This window comes from Oncorhynchus tshawytscha, linkage group LG31 (genome assembly GCF_018296145.1).
Source record: "Oncorhynchus tshawytscha isolate Ot180627B linkage group LG31, Otsh_v2.0, whole genome shotgun sequence".
In the NCBI taxonomy this organism is placed as follows: Eukaryota; Metazoa; Chordata; class Actinopteri; order Salmoniformes; family Salmonidae; genus Oncorhynchus; species Oncorhynchus tshawytscha.
Genome location: NC_056459.1, coordinates 848,717 through 864,650, shown reverse-complemented (window position 1 = coordinate 864,650; position 15,934 = coordinate 848,717). Strand labels below are relative to the sequence as shown.

At 42.7% G+C, this 15,934-nt stretch overlaps 1 protein-coding gene across 9 annotated transcripts in view; it reads right to left on the bottom strand.

Moving 5' to 3' along the window:
• LOC112230007 (ubiquitin-associated protein 2-like) overlaps window positions 1-15,727 on the bottom strand; it is a 50,757-nt gene extending 35,030 nt beyond the window's left edge. For 8 of the 9 annotated variants that reach the window (XM_024396209.2, XM_024396211.2, XM_024396215.2 and 5 more), the window contains exons 1-3: window positions 15,466-15,639; window positions 5,622-5,747; window positions 2,250-2,327 (exon numbers count right to left, since the gene is read on the bottom strand). In XM_024396209.2, the coding sequence (XP_024251977.1) occupies window positions 2,250-2,327; window positions 5,622-5,705 (162 nt within the window). In that variant the 5' untranslated portion in view covers window positions 5,706-5,747; window positions 15,466-15,639. The other variant, XM_024396210.2, reaches the window with a different exon arrangement.
• Between the last annotated feature and the right edge of the window lie 207 nt (window positions 15,728-15,934).

The following is a 15,934-nucleotide window of genomic DNA, read 5'->3' as shown; positions in this document are numbered from 1 at the left end:
AAACCCAAAGACTATTGTATAACTTAGTAAGTCATGCTGGCAATAGAACAACCCTTCAAATGATACCCACCTGAACCAGATAGATGTTTTTTTAAATGGGCCATTTTTGGATTGTGTAAATAGTAAGTGTGTTGGCTGGGATGTAGGGTTGTCCCCCAAACAAAACTACAAGTGCATGCTCTAGTTTCAATGGCACAGCTAGGAGAGCGAAACATTTTTATATTTAGTCATAAGTGTTTTGTAATTACTTAGGAGAGGTGTATGGCCAACTTGAGACAGCAGTTAGTCCTCATTCAAACCATTGTAATTTTATTTGTTTTACGTTGCACTTAACCCACATTTTCCAGGAATAACCGTATGTTTCTGAACGTAATCCAGAGTATATTACGATGTTATTAACAAATGAAAAATAAAATAATATTTGGAATAAGTCTTGTCGGGTGAACCTGTTGTGTCCAACTCGTCTAATACATTTCCCATAATCTTCAAACTGTTAGTTTAATTTTTACCATGCTTATGTATTCAGACCACTACTTCTCCCACATTTTGCTAGGTTACAGAATTATTCCAAAATGGATTTAATCGTCGTCATCCCCTTCAACCTACACACAATACCACAAAGCAGAAAACAGGTTAACGAATATTTGCTAATTTATATAAAAAAATAAAAGTAACATTTACATAAGCATTCAGACCCTTTACCCTGTACTTCATTGAAGCACCTTTGGCAGCGATTACAGTCTAGAGTCTTCTTGGGTATGACGCTACAAGCTAGGCACACCTGTATTTCGTGAGTTTCTCCCATTCTTCTCTGCAGATCCTCTCAAGCTCTGTCAGGTTGGATGGGAAGGGTTGCTGCACAGCTGCTTTCAGGTCTCTCCAGAGATATTTGATCGGGTCCTGGCTGGGCCACTCAAGGACACTGAGACTTGTCCCGAAGCCACTCCTGCGTTGTCTCGCCTGTGTGCTTAGGGTCTTTGTCCTGTTAGAAGGTGAATCACCGCCCCAGTCTGAGCGCTCTGGATTAGGTTTTCATCAAGGATCTCTGTACTTTGCTTAGTTCATCTTTCCCTCGATCCGGACTTGTCTTCTAGTACCTGCCACTGTAAAACATCCCCACAGCATGATGGTGCTGCCACCATGCTTCACCGCAAGGATGGTGCCAGGTTTACGCCAGACATGACACGTGGTATTCAGGCCAAAGAGTTCAATCTTGTTTCTCATGGTCTGAGAGTCCTTTAGGTGCCTTTTGGCAAACTCCACACGGGGTGTCATGTGCCTTTTACTGAGGAGTGGCTTCCGACTGGCCACTCTACCACAAAGGCCTAAATGGTAGAGTGCTGCAGAAATGGGAACCTTTCAGAAGGACAACCATCTCCAGAGAAACTCTGGAGTTGTCAGTGACCATCGGGTTCTTGGTCACATCCCTGACCAAGGCCATTCTCCACCGATTGCTCAGCTTGGCTGGGCGGCCAGCTCTAGGAAGAGTCTTGGTGGTTCCAAACTTCTTCCATTTAAGAATGATGTAGGCCACTGTGTTCTTGAAGTCCTTCAACGCTACAGAAATTATTTGGTACCTTTCCCCAGATCTGTGACTCGACACAATCCTGTCTCGGAGCTCAACGGACAATTCCTTCGACCTCATGGCTTGGTTTGTGCGCTGACATGCACTGTCAACTGTGGAACCTTACAGACAGGCGTGTGCCTTTCCAAATCATGTCCAAGCAATTGAATTCACCACAGGTGGACTCCAATCAAGTTGTAGAAACAAGGATGATCAATGGAAACAGGATGCACCAAAGCTCAATTTCGAGTATCATAGCTAAGGGTCTGAATACGTATGTAAATAAGTTTAATACATCTCAAAAAACCCGTTTTCACTTTGTCAATATGGGGTATTGTGTGTAGACTGAAGACCCTCTGTATTTAATTAATTTTAGAATAAGCCTGTAACATCAAATGTGAAAAGTCAAGTGGTCAGAATACTTCCAGAATGGAATGTAATGCTTTTCATATTTATTCAGTGAGAAACGTTTCAATTTAGCCCTACCCAATTCCCACAAGTGTAAAGGGTTATGGAATATTTTTTGACAATTCTCCTTTAAGCTCTAGCTACCAGACCAGAGAAAAAGTGTCAAGAGAGGCTAAGACACTTCTAGATCTCTATGAATTTACACTAATGTAACGGTTCTCCCTTCAGGCAGCAAAAAGGGTCTTAAAGGGCACTGGGATGCCATGTTCGCTCTCACCTGCTTAACTTTTTCTTCAAAATCAGCATCATTGTGGTCCGAAATCATCTGCGCGAGTCGGATCTGCTCAGCAGTGGCCTGTGTAGAGAAGGGTGGAACAACTTCTGAGTGACCACAAATAGCCTTAAAAAAAAATGACTCAGTCGTCTCAAATGTTATTTATTTAAAATTTAACTAGGCAAGTCAGTTAAGAACAAATTATTATTTACAATGACAGCCTACCAGGGAACAGCGGGTTAACTGCCTTGTTCAGGGGCAGAACGACAGATTTTCACCTTGTCAGCACGGAGACTCGATCAAGCAACAAGTACTTTTTTAACACTTGTTTTCCTAATGACATTCAAATCAGCATTGAAAAAAAAAGGCAAGTATACGTTTGTCCCACCTGAGCGAGTCTGACCACAAGTCAGAGACCACTATGATGACATACCAAATGGGTTTGATGGATCGCGGTAAAAGAGCAGGAATAAGCTGTCTTCCAATGGTGCGACTGCTGTCGGCATGCAAAGATTATTCAACTTGAATAAAGTTAAGGATGACAGCAGTGTAGTCCACGGTGATACGGAAATCACTTCTTGATATCTAGCGCATTGATGTGAATCACACTGCTGCACTCTCCTTCAGCTATTTGCACCTTACGGATTGTGGTCGTTGTGGATGGCTGTTTACAAATCTAATTGTGTATTTCAACCCAATAATGGAGTTTAAGCTGCATATCAATCATTGTTTTTGAAACCAGTGGACAGCCAGTGAAAAATGCACTCTTGCAACAGCTGCATAGTGAGAATCTGAGCCTATGGAATTAAAGTGAGGCCTTTATTGGTGAATCTAATTCATGGTGATGTGAAAAATCCTTAGGCCTAACAGACACATGCTCAAACTTTCACACTATTGATTGCCCCTTTGTCTATCTGTAGTTAATACATCAATTTTTGGACTTAAAACACACTACCATTCTAAAGTAGACACTGCATTTACAGTAAATGCTGAATGTTGATTCAATCAGAATTGGCAATCTAACGATTCAGCGTCATAAAATTCCACAGGTGGGTGATTCAGACAACATAAAATTGTCCAGAACTCAAGTGCCTTCCACTAGCGCTGAACAGCTGACTACTCATTTGCAGCCGGCTACTTTTTTCACTGAAATTAACTAGGCCATTATTTTCAATGCACTAAATCAGAAAAGTCTGCAGAGCCCTCTCCTGCTAGAATGAACGATATGCATCTTCTAGTGATCTACTGATATGACAGGTCACATGTCAAAGAGAGCAATGACAGGGAAGCCATGCTGGTTTGACAGTCTGCCGTCTGTCCTGCCTCCCGGTACCCGTGGCTGGTTGTAGTCTAATTTCTTTACATAGGAGGTGGGGGAGAGCATGATGCTTCATCTGCAAGTCAAATTTCAAGGCTTTACAGTGCAACAATTGTACTTACATATGTACCTAAAAATAGATGTGCGAACTGAAAAAATGATGACCAAGTATGTGCGAGTTATGATTTGTAGCTACATTACATGACCAAATGTATGTGGACATCTGCTCATTCCAAAATCATGGGCATTAATATAGAGTTGGTCCCCCCTATGCTGCTATAACAGCCTGTACTCTTCTGGGAAGGCGTTCCACTAAATGTTGGATCATTGCTGCGGGGACTTGCTTCCATTCAGCCACAAGAGCATTAGTGAGGTGAGGCACTGATGTTGGGCGATTAGTCATGGCTCATTCGGCATTCCAATTCATCCCAAAAGGTGTTAGATGAGGTTGAGGTCAGGGCTCTGTGCAGGCCAGTCAAGTTCTACACCAATCTCGACAAACCATTTCTGTATGGACCTCGCTTTGTGCACAGAGGCAATGTCATGCTGAAACAGGAAAGGGCCTTCCCCAAACTGCACAGAATAGTCTAGAATGTCATTGCATGCTTTAACATTAATATTTCCCTTCACTGGGCCCAAACCATGAAACAGCCCCAAACATTTATTCCTCCTCCACCAAACGTTACAGTTGACACTATCCAGTCGGGCATCCACCAAACTCAGATTCATCCGTCAGACAGCCAGAGGGTGAAGCATGATTCATCACTCCAGAGAACACATTTCCACTGATCCAGAGACCAATGGCGGCGAGCTTAATACCACTCCAGCCAACGCTTGGCATTGCGCATGGTGATTTTAGGCATGAGTGCGGCTGCTCATGAAAACCCACTACATGAAGCTCCCGACGAACAGTTATCGTGCCAACGTTGCTTCCAGAGGCAGTTTGGAACTTAGTAGCGAGTGTTGCAACCAAGAACCGATTATTTTTTACGCGCTACATGCTTAAGCACTCATAGTTATGTGAGCTTGTGTGGCAGCCTACCACGCTGCGGCTGAGCCTTGTTGCTCCACTTCAAAATAACAGCACTTACAGTTGAGTGGGGCTCTAGCAGGGCATACATTTGATGAACTCACTTGTTGGAAAGATACGTAATATGACGGTACCACAGTGAAAGTCACAGTTCTTCTATGTTTTCTATGAGGATTGCATGGCTGTGTGCTTGATTTTATACACCTGGCAGCAACAGGTGTGACTGAAAAAGAAGAATCCAAATTTTGAAGGGGTGTCCACATACTTTTGTAAATAGTGTAGCAACATGAGGAAAGACGCCAATCCAACGCGGGAGAAGGCTCATTTGTTATAAACTAATATTACATTTTAGTGTAGCGACATTATTTTTTACATAATAACCATATACAATTTTACTATCACATGCCTTCAAGTGATGGACTGTGCCATCCCCGTGGCCTCCGCAATGAATTAGTCCACTAAGACAGGCGCGAATCAGAGAGGTGCACCATGAAAAGAAAAATAAATTGCGACTGCTTGACGAAAGAGATTCAGTCGACCAATCGACTAAATAGTCATCTCTAGTATTTACATTGTTTTGTTGACACGGTCGGTTGATTTTTAATGTTAGTTTGAATCTGCTGCTTTAAGAGATGCTGTCTACTACTAGTCAGATCCAAAACCTCCCACCCTTAAAGTGGCAGATAAAAATGGTCTCATCAGATATTTTAGTCAAGCGACTTGGGTAACAAATAAATTGAGGAATATATCACATTACTTCCTACTAAAATATTTTTTGTTTTAGAAAAATTAAGCATGCTTTTTTGTAAAAACAAACAAATAAATATCAAATAAATATTTTGGCTGGTAAAATAAATACAATTGGGAGTGTCTGGTAGATTTGGCCATCTACTTGCCACAGTGGCTGGTGGACCAAAAAGTTCATTTTAGGCCCTGGAAACAAAGAATCAGCTGTTGGGTCTGTGTGTGTCGTAAGTAAGTGCATGACATCCAGTGTGGGCAGAAGGGTCAAGGGCGAGGTACCAACCTGAGGTCTCTGCTTGTGCTGTGTCTGGCCTGTCTGCTGCTCCCAACTGCCGCAGGCTCGGTTTCCGCCCACAGACGTCATCATTTACAGTATATACAAATAACAGTATTTACAAAGGAATAACACCTGAGAAAGAGTTGGGAGAGAGGTTCAACGTCAAATTACCATTTGGAAAATCCAACAGACACTAAAACCATGCATTTTTGGTGGTTAGGTGAAACAAATTAGTAAGGTAGGGTTTGGGAACATAACCACGGATTTAAGTGCAAATTATTCACTAATTACAGAATGAATATTGTAAAGTACGACCAGGGTTAGTTAAAAAACTAGTTAGTAAGACTGCTTATGGCAGTTTTGCAGTTCCTGAGAATCAGTGGCTTAATTAACCTATAAATGAGTGTGGCCTGGTAACAATCTAGAAATAACCATTTTGATTTTCAATAGCAATTGTTAATGCGCATCTTTCACACAATGTTAGGGAGCAAATGTACTACCTAGAAAAACAGTACCCCCCAAAAAACATGGAGTTTAACCCCAGAACTGGGAATAGAGCATAGATAGTTATATCGTAAAGGCCAAGGGCCCGGATCCCAGGAGCTTAAGTTCATCATTAAAATGTTCTTAGGAGCATTGTTAAATATACTGGTTTCCCAAAACCATAATTATTAACATTGCACTTAAATTGTAATCTAAAACACCTGCCTCAGACCACTCGTTGAACAGCTAAGTGCATCAGATGCATTTTTGCCCTCCTGCGTCAATTACTTTAAAGACAAAGGGGCCATTTGTAAAAGAGACATGTATACACACACGCATACAGTGCATTTCAAAAGTATTCAGACCCCTTCCTCCACATTGTTACATTACAGCCTTATTGTAAAAAAAAAAAAAAAAGATTTTTTATTTTCATCTACACAATACTCCATGATGACAAAGTGAAAACCGGTTAAGAAAAGTTTGCAAATGTATAAAAAAACAAATAAATATAAAAAGTATTAAGACCCTTGCTATGAGACTCGAAATTGAGCTCAGGCGCATCCTGTTTACCGTAATTTCTGGACGATTAAGCGCACCTCAATATAAACCGCACACACGGAACTATTTTTTTAATGTCTTTTGTACATAAATAAGCCGCGCATGTCTATAAACCGCAGGTGCCTACCGGTACATTGAAACAAAATAACTTTACACAGCCTTTAAACGAACCACGGCTTGTAACACAAATTAAACAGTAGCCTACCAAGAAAGTCATTGGTCACAATCTTCCTCCTCCTGTGCACAGAAACCATTGAAGTGGGGTGGCAGGATAGCCTAGTGGTTAGAGAGTTGGACTAGTAACCGAAAGGTTGCAAGTTGCAAGTTCATATCCCCGAGCTGACATGGTACAAATCTTTCGTTCTGCCCCTGAACAGGCAGTTAACCCACTGTTCCTAGGCCGTCATTGAAAATAAGAATGTGTTCTTAACTGACTTGCCTAGTTAAATAAAGGTTAAATAAAAAAATAAAAAATAAAAGTAATCTCCTTCGGTGTCGGAGTTGAATAGCCTCAGAATGGCTTCATCCGATGTTGGATTGTTTTCATTGTCGCCCTCGTCACTTTCATCCGGAGGCAAATTCCCCGCTGAGCTCATGCTGACGAGAGCATACAGGTTGCAGTGGTGGGTGGTATATGGGGCTTTGATGACAAAACGGATGGCACTGTGATCGACTGCATCCAATTTGCTGAGTAGTGTTGGAGGCTATTTTGTAAATAACAACGCCGAAGTCGAGGATCGTAGGTTTTATGAGGGTATGTTTGGCAGCGTGAGTGAAGGAGGCTGTGTTGCAAAATAGGAAGCCGATTCTCAATTTAATTTTGGAGATGCTTAATATGAGTCTGGAGGGAGAGTTCAGTCTAACCAGACTGAACTTGTAGTTGTCCACATATTCTAATTCAGAACCGTCCAGAGTAGTGATGGTGGGTTGGTGCGGGTAGCGAATGGTTGAAGAGCATGCATTTAGTTTTTTACTGCCGTTTAAAAGCAGTTGGAGACCACGGAAGGAGTGTTGTATGGCATTGAAGCTCGTTTGGAGGTTGGTTAACAGTGTCCAAAGAAGGGCCAGATGTATACAGAATGGTGTCGTCTGCGTAGAGGTGGATCAGGGAATCACCCGCAGCAAGAGCGACATCGTTGATATATACAGAGAAAAGAGTCGGCCCAAGAATTAAACCCTGTGGTACCCCCATAGAGACTGCCAGAGGTCCAGATAACAGGCCCTCCGATTTGACATACTGAACTCTGAGAAGTAGTTGGTGAACCAGTCATTTGAGAAACCAAGGCTGTTGAGTCTGCCGATAAGAATGTGGTGATTGACAGAGTCAAAAACCTTGGCCAGGTCGATGAAGGCTGCACAGTACTGTCTTTTATCGATGACGGTTATGATATCGTTTAGTACCTTGAGCATGGCTGAGGTGCACCGGACTGCACAGCAGAGAAGGTATGGTGGGATTCGAAATGGTCAGTGATCTGTTTGTTAACTTGGCTTTCGAAGACTAGAAAAGGCAGGGCGGGCTGAATATAGGTCTATAACAGTTTGGGTCTAGAGTGTCTCCCCCTTTGAAGAGGGAGATGACCGCGACAGCTTTCCAATCATTAGGGATCTCGGACAATACGAAAGAGAGGTTGAACAGACTGGTAATAGGACTTGCAAAATTGAAGTGGATAATTTAAAAAAGAGAGGGTCCAGATTGTCTAGCCCAGCTGATTTATACAGGTCCAAGTTTTACAGTTCTTTCATAACATCAGCTATCTGGATTTGGGTGAAGGAGAAGCTGGGGAGGCTTGGGCAAGTAGCTGCGGGGTATACGGAGCGGTTGGCCGGGGTAGCCAGGAGGAAAGCATGACCAGAGGTAGAGAAATGCTTCTTGAAATTCTCGATTATTGTGGTTTTATCAGTGGTGACAGTCTTTCCTAAGCCTCAGTGCAGTGGGGAGCTGGGAGGAGGTGCTCTTATTCTCCATGGACTTTACAATGTCCCAGAACTTTTTGGAGTTAAGGCTACAGGATGCAAATTTCTGTGAAAAAGCTAGCCTTTGCTTTCCTAACTGACTATGTGTATTGGTTCCTGACTTCCCTGAAAAGTGGCACATCTCAGGGACTATTCGATGCTAGTGTAGTCCGCCACAGGATGTTTTTGTGCTGGTCGAGGGCAGTCAGGTCTGGAGTGAACCAAGGGCTATATCTGTTCTTAGTTCTACATTTTTGAAAGGGGCATGCTTATTTAAGATGGTGAGGAAATTACTTTTAATGAACGACCAGGCATCCTCTGACGGGATGGTCAATATTCTTCCAGCATACCCAGGCCAAATCGATTACAAAGGCCTGCTCGCAGAATTGTTTTAGGGAGCGTTTGACAGTGATGAGGTGTGGTCATTTGACCACGGACCCTTAGCTGATGCAGGCAATGAGGCAGTGATCGCTGAGATCCAGATTGAAAACAGCAGAGGTTTATTTGGAGGGCAAGTTGGTCAGAATAATATGACGGTGCCCATGTTTACAGATTTGGGGTTATACCTGGTGGGTTCCTTGATAATTTGTGTGAGATTGAGGGCATCAAGCTTAGATTGTAGGACTGCCGGGGTGTTAACTTTTTATGGCTGCAGGGGCAGTGTTGAGTAGCTTGGTTGAAAAGGTGCCCATATCAAACGACCTGCTCCTCAGTCATAGTTGCTAATATTCGCAAATTATTATTATTAGTATTGGATAGAAAACACTGAAGTTTCTAAAACTGTTTGAATGATGTCTGAGTATAACAGAACTCATATGAAATCCCCGAGATATGAACGATGTTGCACTGCCTATGGGTTCCACTAGATGTCAACCATCAATAGAAATTATAATGAGGCTTCTGTTGTTGTTGTGGGAGTGAATGAGAGCAGAATATATCAGCTGTCCATCAAGCAGCCATTTTGTGATCCCACTTTTTCCTCATGGTAGTCACTCGCGTTCCATTGCTCATGAAGACAAGAATACTCCGGTTGGAACTTTATTGAAGCTATATGTTAAAAACATCCTAATGATTGATTCTGTACTTAGTTTGAAATGTTTAATCGACCGGTAATATTACTTTTTGAAGTTTGTCCGATATAACGCTGACCAGAATTAGCATTTGGATATGTATACCAAACGCTCTAACAAAAGAAGGTATTTGGAGATAAGACATTTTCGAACAAAAACATTTATTGTGGACCTGGGATTCCTGGAGTGCTTTCTGATGTAGAGCAAAAGGTAAAGGAATATTTATCATGTAATTTCTTGTTTATGTTGACGCCATCTTTGCGGCTGTGGTGTTAAATTGAGCGCCGTCTCAGATTGCATGCATTTATTTTTCCGTAAAGTTTTTTTGAAACCTGACACAGCGGTCGCATTAAGGAGAGGTATATCTATAATTCCATGTGTATAACTATATTATCATCTACATTTATGATGAGTATTTATGTTGAAACAATGTGGCTATGCAAAATCACTTGATGTTTCTGGAACTAGTGAATCTAAATAGCCAATGTAAACTCTATTTTTATATAAATATGAACTTTATCAAACAAAACATGCATGTATTGTGTAACATGAAGTCCTATGAATGTCATCGGATGAAGATAATTCAAGGTTAGTGATTAATTTTCTTTATTTCTGGTTTTTATGAAGGTTATATTTAGCTGGAAAATGGCTGTGCTTATTGTGATTTGGTGGAGACCTAACATAATCGTTTGTAGTGCTTTCGCTGAAAAGCCTATTTGAAATCGGACACTTTGGTGGGATTAACAAGGAGAATAGCTTTAAAATGATATGACACATGTATGTTTTAGGAATTGTAATTATGAGATTTCTGTGGTTTGAATTTTGGCACCCTCTATTTTCACTGGTAGTTGTCATATTGATCCCGGTATCGGGATTGCAGCCATAACCGGTTGTATATCCCAGTTTAGGTCACCTAATAGTGCAAGCTCTGAAGATAGATGGGGGGCAATCAATTCACATATGGTGTCCAGGGTACAGCTGGGAGCTGAGGGGGGGTCTATAACAGGCAGAGACTTATTTCTGGAGAGATTAATTTTTAAAATTAGAAGCTCAAGCTGTTTGGGCATAGACTTGGAAAGTATGACAGAAGTTTGCAGGCTAACTCCTCCCCCTTTGGTAGTTCTATCTTGACGGCTAATGTTTTAGTGGATGGGAATCTCAGAATATTTGGTGACCTTCCCAAGCCAGGATTAAGACACGTCAAGGACATCACGGTTGGCGGAGTGTGCTAAAGTACTGAGTAACAAACTTAGGGAGGAGGCTTCTGATGTTAACATGCATGAAACCAAGGCATTTACGGTTACAGAGATCAACAAATGAGAGCGCCTGGGATCACACAGTGCCTGGGTTAACCTCCACATCAGCCGAGGAGGAGTATGATGAGGGTACAGCTAAAGACCATCAAAACTGGTCATCTTATGGGTTGGGGACAGAATAAAAGGAGCAGATTTCTGGGCATGGTAGGATAGTCAGGGCATAATGTACAGACAGGGGTATAGTAGGGTGCGGGTACAGTGGAGGTAAACCTAGGCATTGAGTGACGATAAGAGGTTGCATCTCTGGACACTAGTTATGCTGGGTGAGGTCACCGCATGTGTGGGAGGTGGGACAAAAGAGGCATGTTGAAACAATGATAACTATCCAAAACAACAGTATGCAAGGCATATTGACATTAGAGAGAGACATAAAGCAAGGCATAAAGCAATCACGTGTTGATTGGGAGAGCTAGCTAAAACAATGGGTAAGACAACAGCTAATCAGCTAAGACAGCAACAACAGGTAAAGTGGCGATGAATGGGCAGAGAGGGTCAGTTAACTACACACAGGGCCTGAGTTCGAAGCTGGGGCCGACAGAAACAAAATGGAGTACTGTGATTAATGAACAGTCCAGCAGGCATCAGCTATGTAGCCAAGTGACCATAGGGTCCAGTGAACAGCAATAGATGAAACAGGGAAGCCGCTAGGTAGTCGTTACTACGCTAGCAAGAGGAAGACACAGAAAAAAAGTTAGCTGGCCCAGGGCTAGTAGAAGCGTCTGCTCCGACGTCCAGCAAAGACCGGTTGAGGACACAGTGGATGGAATAACGTCGGCAAACCGGTTGTGATGGAACGGCGGTGCTCCGTATTGACAAAGGCTCTAGGCCAGTTGGCAAAAGAGGTATTGTAGCTGGAGTAATTTTGTTTGCTAGCCGTGAGACGCACCTGGCTCGCGGCTAACTGGTGCTAGCTTCAGGACAGGGGCATTAGCCACTATACCCACTCAGAAGCAGCGATGATCTAATGCAAAGGTCCTGAGCTTACAGCAAGAAACCTGGTGGTGTAGTGGATTCTAGTCGTGTTAGTGAAGAGTCCGGGAGGCATCTGCTGTGTAGCCGAGTGATCATAGGGTCCACTGAGCAGGATGGGAGATGGGCCTGGCTCAAGGCTAGCTTTGGGGCTGGGCCACTCAGTGGCAGCTAGCTAGCTGTGATGATCTGGAGTAATGATCCAGGGCTTAGGGCAGAAATCCAGTGTTGTAGTGGAGAAAAACATTCCGATATGCTCAGGGTTAATAACGCGCTGAGCAGGCAGGCTGGCAAGTATTATCCAGGCTAAAAGCAGCTGGTATCTGTGCTGAATGTAAAGGCTGCTAGCAGTGGCTAACAATGACTAAATAGCTAGTAGATAATTAGCTTCTGATGGATGTTCTGGTTATAAGGTCTACAAATAGCAGATCCGTATCACATTGGGTGAGGCGGGATGCCGGAAGGTATATTTCATTTTTAAAATGTTGAGATTGAAAATATATAGAAATGTATACAAAAAAAGACTAAATGTACACGTGAGACCGACAAACAATGTCTGCACTGCTACACCATCTTGGAATCAACTGAGCAAATGGGAAGAACTCTGGCCAGGGAGGTGAACAAGAACCCGAAGGTAACTGACAGAGCTCCAGAGTTCCTGTGTGGAGATGGGAGAATCTACCAGAAGGACAACCCATCTCTGCAGCACTCCACCAATCAGGCCTTTAAGGTAGAGTTCAGACAGAAGCCACTCAGTTAAAAAGGCACATGACCGTCCTCTTGGAGTTTGCCCACAGGCACCTAAAGGACTCTTAGACCATGAGAAAACAAGATTCTCTGGTCTGATGAAACCAAGATTTTGCCGAAATGCCCAGCCTCACGTCTGGAGGAAACCTAGCACCATCATCATGCTGTGGGGATGTTTTTCAGCAGCAAGGACTGGGAGATTAGTCAGGATCAAGGGAAAGATGAAAGGAGCAAAGTACAGAGAGAACCTTGATGAAAACCAGTTCCAGAGCACTCAAGACCTCAAACTGGGACAAAGGTTCACCTTCCAACAGGACAACAACACTAAGCATACAGCAAAGACAACGCAGGAGTGGCTTCGGGACAAGTCAATGGCATTGAGTGGTCCAGCCAGAGCCCGGACTTGAACCCAATCGAACATCTGGATAGACCTGAAAATAGCTGTGCAGCGACGCTCCCCATCCGACCTGACAGGGCTTGAGAAGATCTGCGGAGAAGAATGGGAGAAACTCCCCAAATACAGGTGTTCCAAGCTTGTATCGTAACACCCAAGAAGACTTGAGGCTGTAATCGTTGCCAAAGGTGCTTAAACAAAGTACAGAGTAACAAGGGTCTGAATACAAAATTTGATATAAATTGGCTAAGGATGCTACCAACCTTTTTTTGCTTTGTCATTAGTATGTGTAGATTGAGGGGAAAAAACAACCAATTTTAGAATAAGGCTGTAATGTAACAAAATGTGGAAAAAGTCAAGGAATCGGAATACTTTCCGTAGGCACTGTATGTACGCAAATAAGTCTTCTAATCACACCGGTTTGAGTGTACGCTGCAGGGACCACTGTAGAATGATCACACCCGCATCCCGAGTGGCGGGATCGGATTACTAAAATTATTTTGCATGTTATTCAATTATTGCACCCACTGCGCTTGCGAGCATCTGCGTTGCCAAGGGCTAAAATAGAAGTCATTCCTATTTCTGATGCAGATTGTGCTGAACGTCCTGCCTCACCCATCTCCTCATTGGTTTATAGAAGCAGGTACCCACGTGCCATCTCCTCATTGGTTATACCCACGTGGGTGATTGAAAGACGAACTTTGTTGCCGGTTGTTGTGGTTATACAATGAAAGTTTAGATGCAATCACCATATAAGTTCAAAGATGAAAAAGCCTGGAAGGAGGAGAGATGACTAGAAACGATTTGGTTGGCCATTTTGTGTGGATTAATTGTTGGGGTAGAGGTCCTTGTGCATTTCAGGTAAAATAACAACTCAATGTTTATATCCCAGGAAAAATTAGCCAGCAACAGCAAACTAGCTAAATACGACAAATTAACGTTAGCTAGCAAGTGCAAGCTAACTAGCTAAATTTCCATACATGTTTAATGCTTTTCGACCTGTCCCCAAATTAATGTCATTGGTTCAGTTTGTTTTGATATTTTAACCTGCGTTTGGTATAGGGGGACAAAGTAAATGTATGCACGATGGTGCAGCCAGTTTGGGTTCCGTGTAAGGCACTGCTAGAGGCGTCACTACAGACACGGGCTTGACCCCAGGCTGTGCCGCAGCCGGCTGCGATCTGGAGAACCATGAGCAGGCTTCATCCGAGTAGGGGTGGGTTAGGCCAGCCGGGGTGTCCTTGTCCCCATCGCGATCCAGCGACTCCTTTTGGCAGGCCAGGCGCATGCATGCTGACCTCAGTCGCCAGTTATACAGTTCATAATGCCATTTAATTTGTAGCTAGTAGTTATGTTAAGCCATACCTCGCCTTGTGTATCTATTTTAATTTGAGTTTTTGTAGAAATACGCAGGGTTTCTGACTGTGGCTGGCTGTTGTAACGACCTATCCAAAGAGATGGTTAACTAGGCTAACGTTACCTAATTTTAAACAATGGTCCTAGCTAGCTAATTGTCCAACTTAGATTCTATACCTAGTTAGGTAGTTAACGTTATGTTTAGTATATCCAAATAGGGTCCAATGAAATTTGAGTTCGCGAACATTACTTAGCTACTTTAGCTAATTGAGACCTGGCAAATTACATTTATTTGGCACACATTTGCTGGGAGGCTAACTAACAAGATAATATAGCTACTATGGTAGCTTGTTAGCTGAGGCTAGCTAACAAGCTACTGTAACTATTATGGTAACTTGTTTGCGAACTAATTTAGCAGATTGTAATGGCGTCCACTAGCGAACGATGTAATACACACATCGCTCTGGATTTGACATCCAAAACATGGTTTTATTTAGCTAACGATAGCTAGCGATTCGTCTCTAGCTAAGCTACCCAACGTTACATAAACTCCATGAATATTATTTCACCACAACCATTAACTAGCTAACTTTCAATAAATACAATTTGCTTCATAAACATAACATTGTCCAAATGTTAGCGAGCTAAGATGTAATTTTTAGGGAACATCCATCCAGCCTGGTCGAAGATGTCGATGAGATTCCGTTCTTCTCAACCTCATGGCGAAGATTAGATAGCTAGCTAGATTGTTGCAAATCATCACTTTTAGCCTAACTGGCAAACATGGTTACTAGTAGGGCATATTACTGAGCCCACAAACGCATAGGCCGCACATTAACGTGGTAACCAACTCACAAATCACATTACATGTTGCACTATGCAGCACCAGCAAACGCGCCTCCGTTGAAAACGCTACCGATGTCTGTTTAAATAAACACGACACCGAGGCTCTAAGTAGGCCCGTAGGCCCAAAATAAAGAAAATAAATAACAAGCGATACTGACCAGAAACCCAGATGAATGTCAGATATTCTGCTATAAAAACCGACCAAGCGGTCTCTCTGTCGACCTCCTAATCGGATTTCGACGAAATGAAACCTCAAAGCCCAAAAAATAATACACTTATAATGAGGAACTATGCCGAACCGACTCGCGCAGACAATAAGCGAGAGACTCGGCATTTACCTGTGTCTTTTCCACTTTGACACCGCAAATAGCTCCGTCACGTGGTTGACCGGGCGCTTCAACGTAACTAACCCCCAGACACGTGATCACCCATCTCTAAAAAAAAATGCATATCAAATAAATAAACAAACTTTAAAATATTTATAGTGATTTCCTATCCTAGATTGTCAGAGTGACTGGCTGTTCAGCAGGACCACTATTAGCTGCACTACAGTGACAGTGATGGTGTGTCTAAGGAGTGTGCCAGGTAACCTCAATCTTAAATAAAAAAAATAATTATTGGCATGCC